Source organism: Phoxinus phoxinus, assembly GCF_949152265.1.
Source record: "Phoxinus phoxinus genome assembly, chromosome: 23".
NCBI classification, from domain to species: Eukaryota; Metazoa; Chordata; class Actinopteri; order Cypriniformes; family Leuciscidae; genus Phoxinus; species Phoxinus phoxinus.
Window position 1 is genome coordinate 692,454 of NC_136898.1, and position 22,547 is coordinate 715,000.

A 22,547-nucleotide genomic window follows, 5' to 3' on the forward strand; every position below is an offset into this window, starting at 1 on the left:
GTGTGGTTGTTTGGTGTGTTTCCTGAGTCCACGAGATCCGTGTGCCTGTCAGTATCGCAGGACTAATGCTGTTCAACACGGTGTTTGTGTGTCTGACCAGCAGGGGGCGCCACTGGAGGACTCTTTAGATGTTAACAGGTTTCATTATTGTGATATGCTTCTCAGATTATCACACAAAACCATAAAAATCAATTACCGAATCAGAGATCATTTAACATGACTTCTCAAATGAAATTGTGTTTTATACATTTTTAAAATGTACAAAATAAAATAAAATAAATGTTAAGTGAATAAAAATGCATTTAAATTAATATATTTTATTAAAATAAATCTAATTGAATGCAAATACACAATTAAATAAACAAAAACATTTGATTTAAATAAACAAAATGTAATGTAAATGCATAATTAAATAAATAAACACACCCACTGACCCTCATGCTCCACCCTCTGTAAGCCACACCCACTGACTCTAATGCCCTGCCCTCTAAGCCACACCCACTGACCCTCATGCTCCACCCTCTGTAAGCCACACCCATCTGTAAGCCACACCCACTGACCCTAATGCCCTGCCCTCTAAGCCACACCCACTGACCCTCATGCTCCACCCTCTGTAAGCCACACCCACTGACCCTCAAGCCCCACCCTCTGTAAGCCTCACCCACTGACCCTAATGCCCTGCCCTCTGTAAGCCACACCCACTGACTCTCAAGCCCCACCCTCTGTAAGCCACACCCACTGACCCTAATGCCCTGCCCTCTGTAAGCCACACCCACTGACCCTCAAGCCCTGCCCTCTGTAAGCCACACCCACTGACCCTCATGCCCTGCCCTCTGTAAGCCACACCCACTGACCCTCAAGCCCTGCCCTCTGTAAGCCACACCCACTGACCCTCATGCCCCGCCCTGTGTCAGCCAGGCTTATTTCCATAGCAATGGAGTATGAACAGTAATAAGAACACTTGGATATAGTCTAAATTTCAAAACCGATTTTAGGGGATTATTAATCTTCAGAGTTTTACAAGTCCTCAAAAAGTAGGCTTGCGTTTGTCCACTTAACAGCACATCCGCAAAACATTTCAGAAGTGCGAGATCAAGAAACTAACTGGAAATTAAAATAATAACAGGCCTTATTCATTCCATTTATAAACATTTCGTTTCATATAAACTGCCTATAAAGGCTATGCGTGTGATGTGATAATGAGAACATATTTGCCTATACACATTTAATGAAAACACAGTAGGCCTAACGTTACTCCAGGTTAAAAATAAAAAAAAGTTGTCAAAAGGAAAAGCCATTGGAGTCTTTTTGCCAGCCCGATATGAACGTAATATCCCCCTTTGTCCCCCTCCACATCTTTCCCTTATCGTCTCTCTAATATAGGCCTATTATTAGATTATTAGATTAGATATTAGATGGTTGATTTACTGTTTTTCCAAGTGCCTTTCTTTATGTTCCAGAGACTTATATTGAACCCACTTTCCTATTACAATATGCCTACCTGTCGGAACTTAATATTACAACTTCTAAAAAATGTTTTGTTATTTGTTGTTGTTGTTGGATTTCTCTTGGATGAATTGCTCTATTATCACTTTCATTGGTGTGTGTATGCGTTGATCAGGATGTGTGAGATTGGGAAGACTGTTTGCGATCACATTGAACAATTACTTTGCAGGAACGAGATATAGACCCGGAAAGTAAATTTTTTGACCAAGTTACTAGAAATTGCTTTTATTATACTGAACACCAATTTAAGGAAAAATTCAGCTTGGAGAATGGTATATCAATTGTACATTTTAACAGCAGGAGTCTATATGCAAACTTTGATAAGATCAGAGACTATTTGCAACATAATACATGCAATTTAATAGTTGCTATTTCTGAGAGTTGGCTCAGTCATGACAAAGGGATTCACCTTGAACTAGAAGGTTATTAATTACATTATGTGAATAGAATAAACAAAAGAGGCGGGGGAGTTGCAATGTGTGTAGATAATAGGTAAAGCATATGATTGTTGAAAGTATGACGACTGTTATTGATGACATTTGTGAGTGTTTAACGGTGGAAATCGATATGGGTAAAATGAAGAATGTTATCGTTAGTTGTGTTTATTGAGCACCCAACTCTGGCATCGAAAGCTTTAAAGAAGTGTTTGAGGCCATGCTTTTGAATGCCAAGCAGAAGGTTGCTTATTTCTGTGGGGATTATAATATAGATTTTTTAAATCCGAGTAAATCACCTGCAATAGAAGAGTTTATAGATGTAATGTACAGTACAGGCCTTATATCCTTGTATAACCCAACCGAGCAGAATTACCACCCACTCAGCAACAGTAATAGATAATATCTTTACAAATAACATGAGTAGTCATTTAGAAAGTGGATTGTTAATAAATGATATCACTGACCATCTGTTTTTTAGAGTCACCTAATTTAGAGACCAGCAAAATAAATACACAGAGGAGATTAAGAACAGATCACACCCTGAATAAATTAAAAAATCATTTGTTAGTTCAAGACTGGAAGAGTGTGTATGAAGAAGGGGATGTTGATTTAGCTTATAACTCATTTCTAAATACCTTTTTGACTTTGTATTATAAAAATTGTCCAATCCAGCAATCAGAGATAACATCTAAACGTCCATATAAACCCTGGGTGACAAGGGGTCTGATGAACGCTTGCACAAAAAAAAAACTCTATATAAAGACTTTAAGCATAGAACTGAGGAGAAAGAAATTAAATATAAGACATATAAAAATAAATTCACAGCTATCTTAAGAAAATGTAAAAAAGACTATTATAGTAGATTGCTGGAAACTAATAAAAACAATATAAAGGGTACGTGGAACACCTTAAATTCAATTATTAGAAGGAAAAAAACAAGTATTGGATTTCCAAACGAATTTATTAATAATGGTGAAATAATTAAAAACATGGATGAAGTCGTGGCTGGCTTCAATGGATTTTTTGTGAACGTAGGCCCTAATTTGGCTGATGAGATCATACCTCCACAAGAGGGCGATGTCCCACAATTTTTTGAAGAAAGAAATCCAGCAACTATTTTTTTGAGAGATACTGATAAAACCGAAGTGCTTGATATTGTTAATAACTTTAAGAATAAAACATCAAGAGACTGTAATGATATTGATATGTTTTTAATTAAACAATTAATTGCAGTAATAGTAGATCCCATAGTATATATTTCCAATCTTTCTCTGAAATTGGGTTCTTTTCCCACAAATATGAAAATAGCTAAAGTTGTCCCTATCTTTAAAGCTGGTGAGCAGAATCTTTACACTAACTATAGGCCAGTTTCACTGCTTCCCCAATTCTCTAAAATTCTGTAGAAGATATTCTCCATCAGATTGGATAGTTTTATTGATAAATATGGGATCTTAACTGATAGTCAATATGGTTTTAGATCAAATCGTTCTACATCTCTGGCTCTGATTGACCTGGTGGAAGAATTAACAACTAGTATTGATGACGAGAAGTTTGCTATAGGTGTATTTATTGACCTTAAAAAGGCCTTTGATACAATAGATCATCATATTTTGCTTAAAAAATAGGAAATGTATGGAATTACGGGAATAGGGCTAAATTGGATAAAAAGCTATTTAGAACATAGACAACAATATGTGCAGATGGGGGAGGAAAAGTCGAAGCTCCAAAATACAATATATGGTGTACCACAAGGTTCAATTCTAGGACCAAAATTATTTATATTATACATAAATTATATTGTCAAAACTTCTGATTTGTTGAAATTTGTAATCTTTGCAGATGATACAAATATATTTTGTGAAGGAGAGAATCTCCAACATCTGTTGAAGATTGTCTCTGAAGAGTTGGCTAAGCTTAAATTGTGGTTTGATTTAAACAAATTATCTCTTAATATAAAGAAAACTAAATTTATGATCTTTGGGAAACGTAGAATTCCTGAAGATTTAACTATTGAAGTACTGTGTGATAACACCAGATTAGAAAGAGTCTATGAAAATTCTTTTTTAGGAGTAATAATTGATCATAAGCTAAGCTGGAAACCACAAGTCAACTATATTAGTTCTAAATTGGCAAAGATATATGGTATATTTTGTAAAGTGAGACACATATTGAACCGAGATACAATGTATATTTTATACTGCACGCTTTTTCTTCCTTATTTGTGCTACTGTACAGAAGTGTGGGGCAATACCTATAAAACCACCCTTAAGATGATATGCACTATGCAGAAAAAGGCAATTAGAATAGTCTGCAATGTTGGCTATTATGCACATACAAATGATTTATTTTTAACATTGCAAACATTAAAATTTAAAGACATAGTGGATCTTAAAACCACACAAATTATGTATAAAGCTAAAAACAAAGTACTCCCTAGTAATATTCAAAAATGGTTAAAGGAAAGAGATAGTGGATACGATTTAAGAAGGAGAGGAAATCTCTCTCGATCGATGGCACGCATACACTCAGAAGCAAGTGCATATCTGTCAATGAGGCTGTGGAATAATTACCTGTAACAATTAAGGAAAGTAAACATATTGTGCAATTCAAAAGAAGGTTTAAAATGTCTATATTAGAAAAGTATATGAATTAAGGTGGACTTGGGACAAATGTCTAATTTCCTCTTCAAGAGGTTGATTTGAATTACCATACAGTCTGTTTCTTGCCATTTCATATATATTAAAATAATTGTTATTGCTATATTTGTATTTGTTTTTTTATTTCTGTTTCTCTCTCTCATTTTATAATTGTATTGTGTGATTTATTTTCAGATAAATGTACTTCAAATGATTACGTTTTTTTTTCAATAAGGATAAATTCTGATATTTTGTAAAGAGTAAACAGTAGCCGTTTCAGAGCTAGATGTGTAAAAGGGGAAGGCAAATATAAGTTAGCTTCTTCCTTCTTTTTTTTCTCTATATTTTTTCTTTTCTTTTGAACATGCTGAGATTTTGCTCTTATTATTATTTTTTTGTTAAAATATGTTCTGTTATTAATGATCATGTTCTAAAGAGGAAAAAGAAAAGAAAAGAAAAAGAAAATGTATTCATTCATTCAACATCACAAAAGCAAACGTTAAGAACAAACTTTACAGTGAGTAGGAGACATCTCGTGTTCAGCACTTACACTTTTATAATGAACAACATTTACTTATTCAACGATTCAAAGGATTTTTAAACTGGAAACAGGACTAAAATATTTCAGATGCTAGACGTTCAAAGCAGTAATGTCTTAACATGCAGGAGAGCATCATGACATCACTGTGCAGCAAAACACAGATCAAATGCACATGTAGATCACAAGATGAGAGCAAATACGTAGAAATATTACAAAGTTTTATCAACACTTTTTTTTACTTGAAGTTACTATATGTTAAATTTAAAGATTATTATTATTTTTTAAAGATGATTTTTGCCCATTTTTAGGCCTTTATTGACAAGACAGCTTAAGACATGAAAGGGAGAGAGAGTGGGGGATGACATGCAGCAAAGGGTCAAAGGTCGGATTCAAACCCAGAGTACACCTCTACATATGATCTACATATCATCCGATCCCTCATCAACACCACATATCTACACTAGCCTGCAGCTGACGGCACAGTGAATGAACCACTCTCATGGATTGAAGAGGTGATATTGTTCCTGACATTTAAAAAATAACTCTTTAAACCTTTGATCGGTTCATAATTTGAGTAAACAATATCCATAAAAGCCGTCATAACTTCTTTTCCAAAACCACACGGGCTAGGGTCTTTTAAACCCATACTAATTTTACATCCTTCAATTTCCTTATTATACATATTGCATGCCTCATGGTCAATATCTAATTCAAGACGGATCGGCACAGGCTCACTTATAAACACATCTGAATTAATCTTGTAGGTCTTGTATTTCTCCAGCATATGATCCAGGTACCGTGAATACACATCGATTGCAACTTCGATCTCATGAACACAGTCTGATGGAGGTTTTCCAGCCTGAATATCCAGCCGAGCCTCGTGGATCAGCATCTGCACGTGGAAGGCGGCTCCGTTGACCCAGACCTTGAGCCCATGGCTGCTCATCTGTCCGTCCAGCTTCAGGGAGTTCCTGAGGGCGGTGAGATAGTTGCTCAGCTGCTGTTCCAGTCTCTTTATTTCCTCCCGTAATCGTTGGTCATTGTTCATGTACACTTGATGGCGTTTCAGATACTCTGACATTGTGTCTCGGACATCCGAAGCTTTCTCTTCCCCAAACACTCGTCGTAACAGGCTGTAAGTGTCAGTTTTCTCACTCGTCTGAGTGCCGCTCTTGACGATGATCTCTATGATCATGGAAATCACCAGAGCTCCCAGTCCAACAGCATTCGGGACAGAAGTCAGTGCACCAAAGGCAGATCCGAGACTGCTGACGTAACCCGGCACCGAGTTGAGCATCTCAGTAGAGTAAGCCTCCAGCGCAGCGTTAGAGTCGTTACCAGAATATTTCAGCAGAGACTCATCTATGCCTACATCTGGTAAGAAGCATGGTTGATACTGTACAACGTGTCTGTAAATCTCAAGACCAGCCTTCTCATAGTCCCCTTGTGAGTATGAAGCGCCCATGATTGTTCCTCTCGATCTGTGATCGCTCACACAGAGTTCAGATGTCCCCGACCAGCAGACTGACCACTATAACCAGAATACTGAGATCAAATCCAGCAGCTCCCTCACATATAACCAGGATGACAACTCCAACAGCCAATCAGAGCTCTGGAAAATGGTTAGGCGTATTTATTGACTTCTCTCTAAAGTCCAACGTGTTCAAGGTCCAGAAAAACAAATTGTGGCGCATGAATCTACATTTACAGTTTGCTGTTCTAACACAACCCTAATGCAGTGATTTGAGATTGTTTCTTCATGAGCATTATAAGTGTTTTATGAGCTACTTAAAGGAGAATTCCGGTATTTAACACTTTGAGTCTATTTTCGAGTGTGTTTTGGAGGAACTAGAGCTGTGGACACAGAAGTGTTGACGATGGGTCCTGTCTCGACTTTTTGACTCTTTTAGAATCGCCTCAGACCGCTTCAGAGTGGCTGTCTATGGGCATGCACAAACATGTGCTTAAAACAACCCTTAACGTTCGTTTTCAAATCTGTGCAACTCACCGAATGCTTACTGGTTACTTTCTGTTATTGGCCTGCTAAAGCAAGCTTAAACTAAATAATGATAATGAACCAAAACAACCCAGCTGACCTTGTTAAATTCAAATGAATAAAGAACAGACATGCTTTGAAACTGGTTGAGAGACCATGTACAATTAGGTAAAAGCTACAAGAAAATGTGAAGTTTAAAATCTTATTTAAAAGATATGAATATGAAAATATGAGCAGTTCATAGTCAGGTATGAGTGTGTGTGTGTGTTTGATGGTGAAAGCATTGTATGTTTTATGAGTGTTTTATCATCACAGATGGGTTAAGGCAAATTACAAACTTCAAAGAAGCTGATAATTCTGATTAAAAGACAATACAGAAGATGGGACGAGCTTTAAGTTGATTGGTCATCAAGCTCTGTCTGGTAGCGATATGTTTGTCATACATGATGTAGATTTGAAGTACTTTCTGGATCAGTTTAAGTATTGATGTAAATTCGAATGGATACTTTGACAATTTTCAATCTGGTTTCCGATCGCACCACAGCACAGAGACAGCGCTCATAAAGATAATTAACAATATTCGCTTAAACACTGATACAGGCAAATTATCAGTGCTGGTACTACTCGACCTCAGTGCTGCTTTTGACACTGTTGATCACAACACACTTCTTGACAGGCTGGAAAACTGGGTGGGGCTTTCTGGGATAGTCCTAAAATGGTTCAGGTCATACTTAGAAGCGAGAGGTTATTATGTGAGTATAGGAGACCATAAGTCTGAGTGGACATCCATGACATGCGGAGTCCCTCAAGGCTCAATACTCGGGCCACTCCTATTCAACCTGTACATGCTCCCAATGAGCCAAATAATGAGAAAGAACCAAATCTCTTACCACAGCTATGCAGACGACACACACACACACACACACACACACACACACACACACACACACACACAGAGATCTACTTAGCCCTATCGCCTAACGATTACAGCCCCATTGACTCCCTGTTCCAATGCATTGATGAAGTCAACAGCTGGATGTGCCAAAACTTTCTTCAGTTAAACAAAGACAAAACTGAAGTCATTGCATTTGGAAACAAAGATGAAGTTCTCAAGGTGAACGCATACCTTCACTCTAGAGGTCAAACAACTAAACATCAGGTCAGGAATCTTGGTGTGTCTCTAGAGTCAGACCTTAGCTTCAGTAGTCATGTCAAAGCAATAACTAAATCGGCATACTATCATCTGAAGAATATTGCAAGAATTAGATGCTTTGTTTCCAGTCAGGACTTAGAAAAACTTGTGCATGCTTTCATCACCAGCAGGGTGGATTATTGTAATGGACTCCTTACTGGAGACAGTGTCAGCTCGTACAGAACGCTGAGCAGAACCAGAACACATGAACACATCACACCAGTCCTCAGGTCTTTACACTGGCTCCCAGTCACATTTAGGATTGATTTTAAAGTATTACTGTATTACTGGTATCATTTAATGGCCTAGGTCCTCAATACACTGCAGATATGCTCACTGAATATAAACCCAACAGATCACTCAGATCATTAGGATCACATCAACTAGAAATACCAAGAGTTCACTCAAAGCAAGGAGAGTCCGCTTTTAGCTATTATGCTGGAACCAGCTTCCAGAAGAGATCAGGTGTGCTCCTACAGTAGCCACATTCACATCCAGACTCAAAACACTTCTGTTTAGCTTTGCATTTACTGAATGAGCACTGTGCCACTGTTCGTAGAACAGTATTTGAATGACGATAGTAAAGTTTTCGTCTGAGAAAGAACTAAGAATGTGAATGCAGGCCTAAGGAAAGTGAAAAGAATGTGCAAGTAAATGAAAGAGAAAAGAAAGTTGATAGATGTAAGTCGTAAGAAGATCTCTTTAAAAGAAAGATCTATAATAGCTACCGGTTGATGTAAAATACCGACTGTTTGCACTGTATTTTATTATTTTATTTTCCAAACTGTGATTCAGGAAGATTTTATTAATTTTTAGGGCTGTCTGATTGGAAGAGATTTTGAAGGGGAATGGGAGAGCTTCACTCCGACGAGGCGAGTGAAGATTATCTACACTTCGAGATAGCAAACTGACATCGAATCAATGTGGAAACGACGTTTCTCGTGACATTGAAACAACATTGTTTTGCTCATCGAATTAACGTTGAATCAACGTCAGACACACCATTCAACCGCATTTCAATGTTGAATCGATGTTTTATTTTCGGTGTAATAACGTTCTGAATTTGATTAAACGTTGAAATTTGATTGATGATTGATACTAACCTTTACAACTAAAAATCAACGTTGAATCGACATCGGTCTGCTATCTGAGTATAGAGGTTCGCTGTTTGTTTAAAACAGCAAAAGTGAAACGTGCTCTGTGGGGCCCATACCTGTCAACACTCCCGTTTTCACCGGGAGTCTCCCGTATTTCACACCCATCTCCCGCCCCCCTCCCGTTTTGTCCTTTCTCCAGTGAAACTCCTGTAATTTGTATTCCCAAACGTCATTATATGAATAATCACATCAATATATTATTCCAAGGTTGCCCATGCAGTTGCCAGATCTTGTATGAAACCCATCTTACTCGCGCAATCAACACATCATACACATTTCAACCCATTTGTGAGCTCAACCTGGCAACCTACAACTCAGTAGCGCTGTTGACGTGCGCAGATCGACGCGGGAAGTTGAATAAAGCGTCACTGGTAGAAATGGGAGGAGAAGACTCCGTGGTAAATATTTCACGTTATTAACTGAGCATCCGTTTTTTCTGTCATCCTTTGGCTGGCGTTACATTATATGATGCGCTTTTATTCTTGCAAATGCTTTTAAACCATTCACGCAAAGACAAATTGAGCGCCAGAATCGAGTTCTCTTTCGGCTTGAAGTTGACCGAACTAACACACGCAATTCTGCAAAAATGTCCGTTTTGTCGAGTATCCTCATAAGAGCAGACTGAGCACTCTTAAATGAGTTAAATAGTTTTAAATGAACATAAAGAAGAGTTGTGAGAGAATGAGGCGCGTGTGAGATCCGCGTCTCTGTCAGCGGCGGCTGCTCTTAAAGACACAGTAGCCAAAAGCTTTCTGTCAGTAAAGTTAATCAAAGAACAAAGGGAACAGAGAAAAACACTCACTGCTCTTGACAAAATAACATTTGTAACTTTAATAAGGATTCATCTATGTATAATTTAACATTTATACATAGCAAACTATTAAATGTCTGTATATTTCTTACCTTTTAGACAAATATTCAAAATATACTGGCTTTGTTGTTTCTACATTCATTTGGAGATTAAATGTGAAATTATGACATTATAAGAGATACAAAAAACATAAGGTTTTTATCGTGAGTAATCATAGAATTTTGGGGGTTTCCAACCAAGCACCCCAATCCCAATTTATTTTATTATTTATGCAATTATTTTAATTTCTTCTATGTAAAGCACTTTGAATTACCACTGTGTATGAAATGTGCTAAATAAACTTGCCTTGCCTTGCCTATACACATTTAATGAAAACACAGTAAGCCTAACGTTACTCCAGGTTAAAAATAAAAAAAAGTTGTCAAAAGGAAAAGCCATTGGAGTCTTTTTGCCAGCCCGATATGAACGCAATATCCCCCTTTGTCCCCCTCCACATCTTTCCCTTCCTCTTTTTATCGTCTCTCTAATATAGGCCTATATTAAAAACAAACACACATCTAAATAAATGCTCACATAATGAGATGGATGATGTTGCTTTGCAGACGTTAATTTCTGGATGTCAGGTTCCAGGGATGGCAGCCTCAATCGGAGATCTAGTTCAATATTGTACCTGCAGTACCCTCACGGACCACAGTCTGGGAATGGCCGTACTAAGCCATAAATAAACACACCCACTGACCCTCGTGCCCCGCCCTCTGTAAGCCACACCCACTGTCATTATGCTCTGCCCACTTATCAACCCCTGTACTTCCCTCTGTAAGCCACACCCACTGACCCTCAAGCCCCACCCACTCATCAACTACTAACCCATAAATGAACACAACCATTGACCCACGTGCCCCACCCTCTGTAAGCCACACCCACTGACCATCATGCCCCGCCCTCTGTAAGCCACACCCACTGTCTTTATGCTCCGCCCACTTATCAACCCCTGTACTTCCCTCTGTAAGCCACACCCACTGACCCTCAAGCCCCACCCACTCATCAACTACTAAGCCATAAGTAAACACAACCATTGACCCACATGCCCCGCCCTCTGTAAGCCACACCCACTGACCATCATGCCCTGCCCTCTGTAAGTCACACCCACTGTCATTATGCTCCGCCCACTTATCAACCCCTGTACTTCCCTCTGTAAGCCACACCCACTGACCCTCAAGCCCCACCCACTCATCAACTACTAAGCCATAAGTAAACACAACCATTGACCCACATGCCCCACCCTCTGTAAGCCACACCCACTGACCATCATGCCCCGCCCTCTGTAAGCCACACCCACTGTATTTATGCTCCGCCCACTTATCAACCCCTGTACTTCCCTCTGTAAGCCACACCCACTGTCATTATGCTCCGCCCACTTATCAACCCCTGTACTTCCCTCTGTAAGCCACACCCACTGACCCTCAAGCCCCACCCACTCATCAACTACTAAGCCATAAGTAAACACAACCATTGACCCACATGCCCCGCCCTCTGTAAGCCACACCCACTGACCCTCAAGCCCCGCCCTCTGTAAGCCACACCCACTGACCATCATGCCCTGCCCTCTGTAAGTTACACCCACTGTCATTATGCCCCGCCCACTTATCAACCCCTGTACTTCCCTCTGTGAGCCACACCCACTGACCCTCAAGCCCCGCCCTCTCATCATCCCCAGTATAAATACACTGAACTGACAGGAGAAAGACACACTGAGGATTAACCCTCACACTGATCTGAGAAGCTTGTTTGGTGCTGATGCTGATGTTGGTGTGTGTCTGATGTTGGTGTGTGTCTGATGTTGGTGTGTGTCTGATGTGATGAGTGTCTGATGTGATGAGTGTGTGATTGTTGGGCTGATTGATGGATGTTGCAGAGGAACGATGCGCAGGAGCAGCGCTTACATCCCAGTGTCCACCGCTGCCGCTCTGCTGGTCTCTTCATCCACACTCTTCTTCGTCTTCACGTAAGTCACACACACCACACACATTTTTACCAAAATAACTTGAGATGTGATATTCCATCATGTGAGCAAAGTCAACAGTGATTACAAGCCGTTCGGTTTCCTTTCTTTATCTAATTGATGACTGGTCTGTTCTCGGGCGATGGTTTAAACGTCTGTTACATTTTCCTTCATGTTGATTGAAGAAACTTGTTCGTTTCTATAGTTTCTGAAACTGTGTTTTATCAGGTAAGCATCAGCACAATCACAAGCTGTGTGCTAAACTGTGTATTGTTCAGTATTGTGGTTTTTAAACAGGACAGCACAGTATATAAACTCCATATTGAGATGTGATTTTAATCCAGCACTGAAAGTAGGGCAGTGAGCCCCACTCAATACACACATTTATATCTATGTACCTCAACACACACATCTATACAGCGCTTCACAATACATGACCGTTTCAAAGCAGGTTTACAGAGAATGCATGAATCCACATTAAAATTTAGAAATGTAGTTATACAAAATTACAGTTAGCTAAAAATGTATTAATCTAAACACTGTAATAATTAAAGGCAGAAACAACGAGCTCATCGAAGTGATGAATACTTGTTTAACAAATGATGACATTGAGAAAAAGTCTCTAAAACACAGGATTGAGATTCTTAAGTCACTTTTTATATGCATGTTGAGAACGAGGCCTTCATGCGTTGAAAGGAAAGGCTGATGTGATTTGATCAGGTGTTGTGGATTGTTGTGGGATGACCTTTGAACCGTATCTGTCCCAGATTCCCTGCAGTTGTGTGTGTTTAGCGCTGATGGCACCAGCAGATGGGAAGTTCAGGATTAGGATTTGCTCCCAGTGCTGTTTTATTCCCCGTTCAGGACATGTGGAGGTGTTCATCAGGCGTGTGACCTCCGTTGCCTGAGTGTAAGCTCACAGAAACCACATCTGTCATCCGCACAGAACCGGCGTCACACGAACCGCTCAGATGGGGCAATAAACAAGAGTTTGTAATAATATTTCACTATTTTTCCTGCATTCCTCATCACATAAATGCAGCCTTGGTGAGAAGAAGCGGCTTGTATCAAAAATATTACAATGTTATATGTGAATATATAGTAAAGTGTAATTTATTCCTGTGATCCAAGCTGAATTTATTTAATTAAAAATACAGTAAAAATCACAAAATATTATTCTAATGTAAATCATCTGTTTTCTATGTGAATATACAGTAAAGTGTAATTTATTCCTGTGATCAAAGATGAATTTATTTAATTAAAAATACAGTAAAAATCACAAAATATTATTATAATGTAAATCATCAGTTTTCTATGTGAATATACAGTAAAGTGTAATTTATTCCTGTGATCAAAGCCGAATTTATCATCATTACTCCAGTCTCCAGTGTCACATGATCCTCCAGAAATCAGGATAATATGATGATCTGATGCTCAAGACACATTTATGATTATTATCTATGATGAAAACAATAGTATGTGAATGATACTAAAATAACACTGGAATCTTGACAAAGAAGCTCAAATATAAGCACGTTTTCATCACAACATGTGTGTTATTTGAGCTTTCATCACTGCATTATTATTATTTTCATTGGATTTCACGACACTGATACACTGCACTATTATTATAACATGAATAATGAAGATATGCATCCAAACCTTGATTTGAGATCGATTTGTTTGACTTTGAATGATACATATCACTTTTGAGTTAATCATTTTGATTAATTTGAATTTTTTGTTTACTATTTCATAATTTTCAGCTTTTATTTGATACCGAGTTTATATTATAGGCCTAAATGTTCCACCGGAGTCTCTAGGAATGCATGCAGATTTCCCAGCATGCACTGTGCTTGTGTAAAGCATGATTTCCCCCAGGTTATTTATGACTGTAATCTTCGGCTGCGGTTGTAGAGATAGCCTGGCCTTTATTAACCGGACTAATGAAAGCGTCTCCATCTGTTCTGTTCTGCATCTAAACTACACACGCTTTAGGGTGTGAACTAAACCAGGCTTATTGCTAACTGAATTGTACCTGTAATAAGCGATTATGAGTAATTTTGGATAAAAGTGTCTGCTTATTGTTAGAACAGATCTGTGTGTCAACTTTAGTTTATGACACTTGTGGATCTACTTGTGGAAGAATCACACAGATCAATCGGATTATAATATTTCTATTATATAGTGTTTTATATTATATTATTATTATATATAGTACTTATAAAGTTTTTTTTTTTAGCAATATAACACAAGGTAAATAGAGGTATCATTGAGATACTATATTATAGTTTTTAATATTTTGAATTAGTTTTTTTATTTTTATATTTTGTTTTTATTTTAGTCTTCATGCACAGGGACGATCCAGGTAACATGAGTAACACAACATCTGTGTTTGTATATTTTAATGACGGTCATATCTGTGATTCTCATCAGCGATTGAGTGACACATTTATGATTATTATCAACGTCAAAAACAATAATGGATTTAAATTAAACTAAAATAACACTGGAATCTAGGCAAATAAGCTCAAATATAAGCAAATTTTCAGTTGTTTCACGTTTTCATCACTTTCCAAGCTTCTCTTTGTGTTACTTGAGCTTTCATCACGGCATTATTCTTATTTTTGTTGGATTTCACGTTACTCCTACACTGCATTTATTAATATTATAACATGAAGAATGAAGAAGATATACATACAAACCTTGATTTGAGATTGATTTGTTGTGTGAATCAGTCTTTCTCTAAATGATTTTTATCACTTTTGGGTGGATAATTTTGTGTTTGTATATTTGTATATTTTACTGACGGTCATATCTTTGTGTATTTGCTGCTGTTAGCTTCACTATGTCTCTGTTTCTCATCAGGGATTGGAGTGTGTGCAGATGGTCAGAAATCACAGAGACATGGGCAGTAATCCGTTGATAAGAAATCAGGATCTTAAAAAGAAAAGCCTTTGTCCTCACACAGAAATCATTTGTTCATGACCTATATTCAGTGATTAACTCACTTTCCCAGAGCTTATGCGCTATATATTGTCATGCGTCTGGGTGGCGTTTCATGGTGCTGACTGTGTAGGACTGTTCTGAAACTGATATTCTGATTATGAGATCGAACAGAATCAAGTTCATGTAATAATGATATATCAATCTGATCGGAGACCAGCTGCGTTCGGATCAGACATGAACACGTGCACATTAACTTTCTTCCTGAAAACAGTGTTCACTGCTTCGTAGAATAATTACAGGAGAAACACTTTGAGTTCCCCTGAGAAACTTTGAGATCCCCCGAGAAACTTTGAGTTCCCCCGAGAAACTTTGAGTTCCCCCCGAGAAACTTTGAGTTCCCCCGAGAAACTTTGAGATCCCCCGAGAAACTTTGAGATCCCCCGAGAAACTTTGAGATCCCCCGAGAAACTTTGAGTTCCACCGAGAAACTTTGAGATCCCCCGAGAAACTTTGAGTTCCCCCGAGAAACTTTGAGTTCCCCCGAGAAACTTTGAGATCCCCAGAGAAACTTTGAGTTCCCCCGAGAAACTTTGAGATCCCCCGAGAAACTTTGAGTTCCCCCGAGAAACTTTGAGTTCCCCCGAGAAACTTTGAGTTCCCCCGAGAAACTTTGAGTTCCCCCGAGAAACTTTGAGATCCCCTCGAGAAACTTTGAGTTCCCCCGAGAAACTTTGAGATCCCCTCGAGAAACTTTGAGTTCCACCGAGAAACTTTAAGATCCCCCGAGAAACTTTGAGATCCCCTGAGAAACTTTGAGTTCCCCTGAGAAACTTTGAGATCCCCCAAGAAACTTTGAGATCCCCCAAGAAACTTTGAGATCCCCGAGAAACTTTGAGATCCCCCGAGAAACTTTGAGATCCCCCGAGAAACTTTAAGATCCCCCGAGAAACTTTGAGATCCCCTGAGAAACTTTGAGTTCCCCTGAGAAACTTTGAGATCCCCCAAGAAACTTTGAGATCCCCCAAGAAACTTTGAGATCCCCCGAGAAACTTTGAGATCCCCCGAGAAACTTTGAGATCCCCGAGAAACTTTGTGCTACCCCAAGAAACTTTGAGATCCCCGAGAAACTTTGAGTTCCCCCGAGAAACTTTGAGTTTCACCGAGAAACTTTAAGATCCCCCGAGAAACTTTGAGATCCCCCGAGAAACTTTCAGTTCCCCCGAGAAACGTTGAGATCCCCCGAGAAACTTTGAGATCCCCGAGAAACTTTGAGTTCCCCCGAGAAACTTTGAGTTCCCCCGAGAAACTTTCAGTTCCCCCGAGAAACGTTGAGTTCCCCCGAGAAACTTTGAGATCCCCGAGAAACTTTGTGCTACCCCAAGAAACTTTGAGTTCCACCGAGAAACTTTGAGTTCCACCGAGAAACTTTAAGATTCCCCGAGAAACTTTGAGATCCCCCGAGAAACTTTGAGTTCCACCGAGAAACTTTAAGATCCCCCGAGAAACTTTGAGTTCCCCCAAGAAACTTTGAGTTCCCCCGAGAAACGTTGGGATCCCCCGAGAAACTTTGAGATCCCCCGAGAAACTTTGAGATCCCCCGAGAAACTTTGAGATCCCCCGAGAAACTTTGAGATCCCCGAGAAACTTTGAGATCCCCCGAGAAACTTTGAGATCCCCCGAGAAACTTTGAGATCCCCGAGAAACTTTGAGATCCCCCGAGAAACTTTGCGTTCCCCCGAGAAACTTTGAGTTCCCCCGAGAAACGTTGGGATCCCCCGAGAAACTTTGAGATCCCCCGAGAAACTTTGAGTTCCCCCGAGAAACGTTGGGATCCCCCGAGAAACTTTGAGATCCCCCGAGAAACTTTGAGTTCCCCCGAGAAACGTTGGGATCCCCCGAGAAACTTTGAGATCCCCGAGAAACTTTGAGATCCCCCGAGAAACTTTGAGATCCCCCGAGAAACGTTGAGTTCCTCGAGAAACTTTGAGATCCCCGAGAAACTTTGAGTTCCCCTGAGAATGAAGTAAAGTTACTATAGAACAGAGAGTTTTAAGCACATTTCAATGAGAAATTAGGGGGCAAATGTGCTTAATCGTGATGAAAATAAAGCAAAATAAAATCGTAAAAGTCCTAAAATAGGCTTAATTCTTCAGGTCATACCTAAATATCTTACTGCTTACTTCCTGATTGTCTTCTCTTCTGATTGTTGGCTTCTCTGCGCTCACTATAGTGTGTCTTCATATGGATCCAGCAGTTTTTCTGGCAGACGGATGTTTGATCCGCAGTCAGTAATCTGGGATTAGTGGCGTACGTACGGGACAGACCCCCCATCCCCCGTTACTACAGGACCACCACTGACACACATAAACCAGACAACTGTGTCACGGCACGAGAGAATATGAAGAAATATGTGACAGAAACAAATCCGCATGCATTTCAGTTGGAAGCGTAATATAAATCAATCTCACGACTATGGAAATCCATTTCTGCCACATGGGGGAAAATCATGCTTTGGTAAATAATAATTATGAGATGAAAAATCGAAAATATTACTTAAAAAGTCATTATTATATAAAAAGTCAATATTATAATATTAAGTTGAAATTACAATACAATACAATATTTATTTATTTATAAAGCACCTTTAAAAACAACCAAGGCTGACCAATAAAACTAAGAAAATAGAAAAATAAAACTACCAAAATTAGAAAGCACACAACAATAGAAAAACAATAAAGTCCTAATTATGACATAAAATGTAGAAATTATGACATACTAAATCGACATTATGACTTAAAAAGTCAATGTTATGTAAAAAGTCAATATTATAACATTAAGTTGAAATTACAATACAATAACAAAATGTATTTATAATGCACATTTAAAAACAACCAAGGCTGACCAAAGTGAAAAGAATAAAACTAAGAAAATAGAAAAATAAAACTACCAAAATTAAAAAGCACACAACAATAGCAAAACAATAATTAAACCTGTTATCAAGAAGTATTGAAAGTTATGACATAAAATGTAAAAATTATGACTCAGTCATTATGATTAAAAAGTCAAAATTGTGATATACTAAATTGAAATTATGAGTCATAATTATGATATAAAAAGATGCCTTAAAAATGATTACATTCTAAGTTGAAGTTGTAGCATAAATTGAACAAACAAAAGCATAAACAATTGAAATTATTATGTTATATTTTTGAGTTTTTATTTAATTTTGACTGTCATAATTTTGAGTTTTTATGTCATCATAATGATTTGCCAGAGCATGACTTATTTTTTCTTATGCGGCAGAAATATCCTTTCATACACGACATTCATTCAATAAAAATCTGAGTTTAATCTGCGTCCCAGGGGCCATGATTTACCTCTCCGTTTAATCTCACGCTCCAGATGTAATCATCCCCTGCTGGGTTTCCTTTTTTTCTGGAGTCTGGACTGATCCACACTTTCAGTTGTGTGTGTGTGTGTGTGTGTGTGTGTGTGTGTGTGTCTGTCTGTGTGTGTGTGTGTGTGTGTGTGTGTGTGTGTGTGTGTGTGTGTGTGTGTGTGTGTGTGTGTGTCTGTCTGTGTGTGTGTGTGTGTGTGTGTGTGTGTGTGTGTGTGTGTGTGTGTGTGTGTGTGTGTGTGTGTGTGTGTGTCTGTGTGTGTGTGTGTGTGTGTGTGTGTGTGTGTGTGTGTGTGTGTGTGTGTGTGTGTGTGCTGGTCCTCCGGGGCCGCCGAGCCCCTCAGATGTTCGAGACGGGCTTCAAACACCACGGAAAGCCCAAAGACGCTTGATTCAACTTCTGCTTGTGAATTATTCAGCTCACGCTACTCTTGATCTGAAAGATGGAACAATGAAGGCAGATCTGGAATGATTATTGGTGCATTGACATGAAGTTGATGTATTTCATAATATTTCATACAGGTCGATTCTTAATCTTAAAGTCAGCATGAAACAGCATTTACAGCCTTTTTACCTGATGCGTTTTTGAGCCAAAAAGGGTTTTCAATGCTATAAAATATAGATGCCACTTGATTTTATTCATCAGGAATTGACTGAACATGAATTAAACCAGAAATAATAGTCCATTTTTTTTAAACGGAACAGTTTATTGAAACTTTAGAAAAAATATGTATTAAAATATATAGTTTGTGTGTGTGTTTATAGTGAGAATATAGAGGAAAACAGTGCTCAGTTTTATTCAGAGCCTCAAACTGAGCAAAAATATGATTTTTCCTGCAGATGCTGATGTGTATATGGGAAAAAAGTGATGAAATTCTGATGCTTGTAATGTAAACCATTGTAATCTTTATAACAGTATAGCAGATGCTGATATTAAATGTATTTAAATATAAATATCTGTCAATAATAAGTCTTAGTAAGATGATATTTAAATGCTTAGTTTTATGATCTCTAGTTTTAAAACATATAAAGTCTGAAAATCATATTTGATACTCATGATTTTTATAATAAATGATGATGGATAATCAAGTAATCCTGCTTCAGTCCAGCTGAAATATTACTAACAATATCAAAGTTATTCTCACATTTACTTGATAATATCAGTTCAGATTTGACAGCAAAAAAAAGATTTGTACAATTATACTAAAGGACTTTCACTATCGATCAGAGACAGAAGGACTGAGGAGATTGTGTGCGACAGGTTTATTAGATCGTTTAGATCATCTGTGTGTTAAATATGCTGCAGTAGCTTTATAGGGTTAAAGGGATAGTTCACTTTGAAATGAAATGTTGGTGTGTTTTATCTTACCTGAAGTGCATCCAAGATGTCGGTGTCTTTGTCTCCGCAGGAGTTTCAATTTTGATATATTTAGGTCAAGCCGTTCTCGTCTGTCAGTCATATAATGCAGGTCTATAGGCACTGTCTCCAAAAGCATGCAGAGAAAAGTCCACATTAAACAATTCCCCGTCGTAAGTGCACATTGATGGCCTAAGCTCGCACGAACTCATCCGGGAGTGTTGAGTTTTCACTTATTCCCCATTTGTAAGCCTTCTATCTTGACACACGACTCGCTTCATTGTTCAGGCCAATCACAGGCATACGTTGAGCCGTACAGCCAATCACACGCGTTTCTGCTAAGTTTAAAAATGCAACGTCCAATCGAAGGCGGTTAGATTAGTTGCCGGGGAAGAAATCCGGTGTAAACTGATCAGATGGACGTGGTTGTGTACAAGAGGTAAAAACTATATAAATACTGTTCGCTTTATCACACAAACCGCTCGTTTCGTGTCTTAGGCCATCAATGTGCACTTACGATGGGGAATTGTGTCATTTGGACTTTTCTCTGCATGCTTTTGGAGACAGTGCCTATAGACCTGCATTATATGACTGACAGACAAGAACGGTTTGACCTAAAAATATCAAAATTGAAACTCCTGCGGAGACAAAGACACCGACATCTTGGATGCACTTCAGGTAAGATAAAACACACCAACATTTCATTTCAAAGTGAACTATCCCTTTAATACAGTAGATGTTGTATGTGTGTTCCTCACAGGTGTCCTTGGCTCGCTGAAAACGTGTCTCTCAGTTTCCCACCATGTGTCGGGATCGTGTTCCTCTTCGCTGTGGCAAACTTCACCATGGCAACGTTCATGGATGCCGGCGTGTTCCCGCGGGGTGAGTCGAGTCAAGCACCACACACGAGTCTCCTAATGTAGTTGTGGCGTCTCCTACACCAGTGGTTCCCAACCTTTTTCTGTCTGAGACCCTTTTTCCCAAGAAAATATTTTAGGGACCCTTCACATTTACTGATATTATCGCTCTTGTAAGCTTGCAGCAAGGATGACAAAATATGTTGTTTTCAAACAAACGGTATGTTTACTATAACCAGATATGTTTATGCACAAATAATAGCCTATAATATTGAAAATACAATAACAAAAGCATCAGTAGGCCCTTTGTAATTTAAAAACGTAAGCCTAGGAGTAGCCTATAAACTGGCCCTATTAGAAATGCAATAACACAAATATTCACACTGGTGTGCAGGTAAAAAAGAAAGAATATAGTCTATTACTAACTGACTGCTGTCTGGGACTCAATACTTGCATGTTATTCGTGAGGCTTTTGGCGCTATAGCGAGCGATAATAATTGTGTTTATTAACAGAATAATGCGTCTTTTGGAAGAACATTGTAGCCGGATCTACTTCTCTCTGTGTACGTCTGTGACGAGTCACGCAGGCACTGGGCTACTCCGCATCCGAACCCGTGTAAAATAGTCCCAGTGTAAACACTTATGATAGGAGCACCAGTGGCTCAGGATCAGACAACAACACGGATTGGAAAATGGATTCATGATGAACTCGCTCATTATATACATTTTGTAAATTTTGAACAGAAAAAAGTTAAGGACTTTTATTTAATGCTCATTGCTCAAAACTTTTCAAAATATGACGCGACCCCCGACAGAGCTCGCTGACGCCCCCTTGTGGGCCGCGACCCGCTGTTGGGAGCCGATGTCCTACAGCAGTTCACACACACCCGAGGTCAACAACACTGTAATGTCCTCATAATCTGCAGCGTCAGCTTTTCTCTCAGTCTCTGAAACGCTTCCATTGAAAATTCAGTCTCTCTAAGCCCCGCCTCTCTGAGAGCTGCTCTGCTCTGCTCTGATTGGTCAGAAAGCAAACGCTCATTATCATATCTGAATCTCAGCTCTTGATCACAGTGATACGAACAGTGACGATGGCGTGGGGTTTACCGTCTCAGTCTCAGAACACAGCGTCTTCTCCACACGAACAACACAAACCGAACTCTCCCAGTCTCGGATACACTACAGTGTTTGGGGGCGGGGCTAAGAGACGCTGCTCAGCCAATCAAGACCAGAGTTGGAAGTGAGAATGGAATTACTGACGACTCGTTTCTTTCTTTTAGAAGACAATAACTCCAAACTGTTCAGACCGTTTACACTCACAGACAGCTTTATTACACACGGCATGAAAGGGAATATCTGGACAGGCATAATAAGGGCACTTTACCAGCTCTACTATCAAACACTTGTGTTAAACGTGCATCAGAAAGATATATATATAATATATATATACAGATAATGTTTTGCCGCTGTGTTTCCAGCGGATGATGACGAGGACAAGGACGAGGACGTGCGCGCGCCGCTCTACAGGACCGTGGAGGTGAGAGGAGTGCAGGTGCGCATGAAGTGGTGCTCCTCCTGTCACTTCTACAGGCCGCCCCGGTGCTCTCACTGCAGTGTGTGTGATCACTGTGTGGAGGTGAGACAGCTGTGTGTGTGTGTGTGTGTGTGTGTGTGTGTGTGTGTGTGTGTGTGTGCTCCTCCTGTCACTT

The 22,547-nt window shown here is 39.1% G+C and overlaps 1 protein-coding gene across 1 annotated transcript in view; it reads left to right on the forward strand.

Moving 5' to 3' along the window:
* Nucleotides 1-11,994: 11,994 nt before the first annotated feature.
* The window catches only part of zdhhc8a (zDHHC palmitoyltransferase 8a), a 24,424-nt gene continuing 13,871 nt past the window's right edge, over nucleotides 11,995-22,547 (forward strand). Inside the window, exons 1-3 of the mRNA XM_079600271.1 lie at nucleotides 11,995-12,281; nucleotides 20,742-20,863; nucleotides 22,317-22,474. Coding sequence (XP_079456397.1) covers nucleotides 12,199-12,281; nucleotides 20,742-20,863; nucleotides 22,317-22,474 — 363 coding nt within the window. The 5' untranslated portion in view covers nucleotides 11,995-12,198. The remainder of the gene's footprint in view (nucleotides 12,282-20,741; nucleotides 20,864-22,316; nucleotides 22,475-22,547) is intronic.